Below are 3,014 nucleotides of genomic sequence, written 5' to 3'. Positions count from 1 at the left end.
GCAGTGGTGGTAGCTGGGAGGGAGGGGACGTGGGGTCCCGGTGGGTCCCGGTGTGGTTCTGCTGTGCCCGGTGGAGTTTTAGTGGGTTCTCGTTGCGGTGTTGGGGGATCCTGGTGGGGTCCCGGTGGGTTGCACTGTCCGGTGGGCCTCGGTGAGAGGTGAGGTTGGGCTCTGATGGATTTCTGGGGGGGTTCCGGGGCGTTCCTGGTGGAGCCGGTGCAGTACTGGTGGGGTTCCAGTGGGGTCCTTATGGCTGCTGGTGGGGTCCCGGTGATTCCCGTTGGGGTCTGAAGGTGCTCGGTGGGCTCCTGGTGGGGTCTTGAGTGTGTCTGGTGCACCCAGTGGAATCCCAGTGTGTCCCACTGTCAAGCTGCTGTGCCCGGTGGGGTCTTGGTGGGTTCCCATTGGGGTCTTGGTGGGTCCTAATGAAGTCCCCGCATGCCCAATCGTCCAGGTGGGGTCTCAGTGGTTCCCGTTGGGGTCCTGGGTGGAGTCCTGGTGGGTCCTGGTGTGCCTGGTGAGGTCCCAATGGCTGCTGTTGGGGTTCTGGTGGTTCCTGTTGAAGTCCAGGTGTGCTCAATGAGGTCCTGGTTGGTCCCTATGGGGTCCCTGTGGTGTCTGGTGTGCCCAATGGTGTCCCAGTGGGTCCCAGTGTCATCTTGGTGTGCTCAAGTGAGGTCTCAGTGAGGTTTCCTTGCATCCCCATGGGTTTCTGGTATGGTTTTGTGTGCCCTGCGGGTCCCAGCGTGGTGCTGGTGGGGTCCCCGTGGTCCCGTTGCCCACGGGGCACTCAGTGCCCTGCTCTGCCCGCAGCGCCCGCCATGAGGCTGTACAGCCTGAGCGTGCTGTACAAGGGCGAGGCCCGCGTGCAACTGCTGAAGGCCGCCTCCGACGTCTCCACCTTCAACTTCTTCCAGCGGTCCAGGTGAGCCCCTGACCCCCCCTGCATCCCCAGGGCGTGTGGGGCCGCGTTCTGCTCCCACCCGGGAGGCACTGCCATCTCATTGCATCTCGCTGTCATCTAATTACAACCTGCTCCTGTCTCCCTGCTGGGCGCTGCCCGCTCAGGACTGGCCGGTTCAGCCTGGAATTTGGGAGGGCTCAGAGCTCTGTGGGATGAGGCAGGAGATGGTGCTGAGCTGTTGGGCTGCGGGGAGGCACTCGCTCGCTGCTCTCCAATTCCCAGCCCTGTCCACACTGAGGGTTTGTTGGAGCCTCTGGAGTGTCTGGTTCTGCAATTGCAGCGATAAAGGGAAATGCTTTTAAGTAAAACCATCTTAAAAAAACATTCCTTTGGCCAAATAAGTGAGGAGAAAGGGGGAGTTGGGACAGCCCTGCCAACACGTGCATTCGAAGGCGATTGAGTGCGGTGAAGTAATCTGCAGACCCCTGCTGCTGCCTTACCGTGGCTTTTCTTTGCCAAATGCAGACATTTGCTGCAGAAGGGCTGTGCCTGTGCTGGGGGAAGCACCCTGAGAAATCCCAGCACAAAACCCATCAGTGTCTCAATGGGGCTGTGGGAGGGGAAGTGGGGCCATGGGGATGGGCCAGGGCTACGCTGTGCCCCACAGCCCCGTGGGTCCATGCTCCTGGGTCAGAGGATCGGTGAGAGCCGCGTTTTGTGCTCACAGCGTGCAGGAATTCATGACCTTCACCAGCCAGCTGATCGTGGAGCGCTCGGAGCTGGGCAGCAGGGCCTCGGTCAAGGAGCAAGGTGAGCGCTCTGCCTCCAGGCAAGCCACACCTCCCCTCCTGCGCTGGGCAGGCGGTCTGGGGGCAGAGCAGGGTCCAGCCCTAAAGCCCTCCACATACTGAGCTCCCTCCTCGAGCACTGAGGGGCTCTGGACCCGCCCCAACCCCTCTCTCTGCCCAGACTACCTGTGCCACGTGTACGTGCGCAGTGACGGGCTGGCCGGCGTGGTGATCGCCGACAACGAATATCCGTCACGGGTGTGCTTCACTTTGCTGGACAAGGTGAGCGGTGTGGGGTGGGACTTGTGGGTCACCTCTGGGGCCTTCCTGTGGGTCTACCAGCTCTGTGCTGGGAGAGCAACCCCCACTCCCTCACACGCAGGTCCTGGAGGAGTTCTCCAGGCAGGTGAGCAGGGCAGACTGGCCCTCGGGGTCTCCTGCCACCATCAGCTATGCAGCTCTGGATGGATACCTCAGCAAATACCAGGTATGGGGCCCGGGGTTCCTGGGTGCTGTGCGTGTTGCTGCTGCACTGACGCTGCTGTCTCCTCTCCCAGAACCCCCGTGATGCCGACCCAATGACCAGAGTGCAGGCAGAGCTGGACGAGACCAAAATAATCCTGGTGAGGCTGGCAGTGACTGCCCATCCCTGCTCCCCTCTGCTCTGTCGTGGGAGCTCTGTGCCATCAGCACCACTTCCTTTTGGTAGCACAACACTATGGAGTCGCTGCTGGAGCGAGGGGAGAAGCTGGATGATCTGGTGTCCAAATCAGAGGTGCTCGGGGTCCAGTCCAAAGCCTTCTACAAAACCGTGAGTGGGGTTTGCTTTGCCGGGGGGGTTCCCTGGGAGCTGTGGGATGGGCACGAGGGGAGTGTGAGGAGCTCAGCTTCCCGGTCGTGACTGTGGAGCTCCTCAACCTCTCCAAAAAAGCCGAACCTCGCTGCTGAGGTTTTGGACCGAGCCCACGGCTGGGGAGTGGGCTCACCCCATTTCTTCCGCCCTTTGCAGGCCCGAAAGCAGAACTCCTGCTGTGAGATTATGTGACCCGGGGCTGGGGGTCTCCTGCTCCGGCTCACCGGGGCCTTCGCTCCCGTTCGGATCTCGGCCGCTCCCAGGACTGAAAGCAGAACCCCGTGGGCTCCTGGGCCGTGCTGCAGCCTTACCCAAAAACTGGTCTTAGTGGCCCCTGTGCCGGGGGAGCGCCGGGAGCGTGCCGTGCCCTGCCATGACGCCTGTCACACCAGCGAGTGCCTCGGCTGTGGGATGGGGAGAGAGGAGCTGGGCCCCCCGCAGGGCCTGGGGCTGTGTGGGGAGCGGGGGG

The 3,014-nt window shown here is 62.4% G+C and overlaps 1 protein-coding gene across 1 annotated transcript; it reads left to right on the top strand.

Moving 5' to 3' along the window:
• Positions 1 to 782: 782 nt before the first annotated feature.
• On the top strand, positions 783 to 3,008 carry YKT6 (YKT6 v-SNARE homolog). The gene is made up of 7 exons (XM_010726703.3): positions 783 to 925; positions 1,632 to 1,714; positions 1,874 to 1,974; positions 2,075 to 2,179; positions 2,250 to 2,315; positions 2,402 to 2,503; positions 2,702 to 3,008. The coding sequence occupies exons 1-7, from the start codon at positions 822 to 824 to the stop codon at positions 2,735 to 2,737; spliced, it is 597 nt and encodes a 198-aa protein (XP_010725005.1). The 5' UTR covers positions 783 to 821; the 3' UTR covers positions 2,738 to 3,008.
• Positions 3,009 to 3,014: the final 6 nt, after the last annotated feature.

This window comes from Meleagris gallopavo, unplaced genomic scaffold (assembly GCF_000146605.3).
Source record: "Meleagris gallopavo isolate NT-WF06-2002-E0010 breed Aviagen turkey brand Nicholas breeding stock unplaced genomic scaffold, Turkey_5.1 ChrUn_random_7180001851232, whole genome shotgun sequence".
Classification (NCBI taxonomy): domain Eukaryota; kingdom Metazoa; phylum Chordata; class Aves; order Galliformes; family Phasianidae; genus Meleagris; species Meleagris gallopavo.
Note: the sequence above shows the minus strand (reverse complement) of the source record. Positions and strands in the feature narration are given on the sequence as shown.

Bases quoted from the DNA above. Each gene is read 5' to 3' on its own strand.
- YKT6 (XM_010726703.3), top strand. From the start codon at position 822: ATGAGGCTGTACAGCCTGAGCGTGCTGTACAAGGGCGAGGCCCGCGTG. The intron at 926-1,631 runs GTGAGCCCCTGA...TTGTGCTCACAG, and splicing joins AACTTCTTCCAGCGGTCCAG to CGTGCAGGAATTCATGACCT. The intron at 2,180-2,249 runs GTATGGGGCCCG...CTCCTCTCCCAG, and splicing joins GATACCTCAGCAAATACCAG to AACCCCCGTGATGCCGACCC.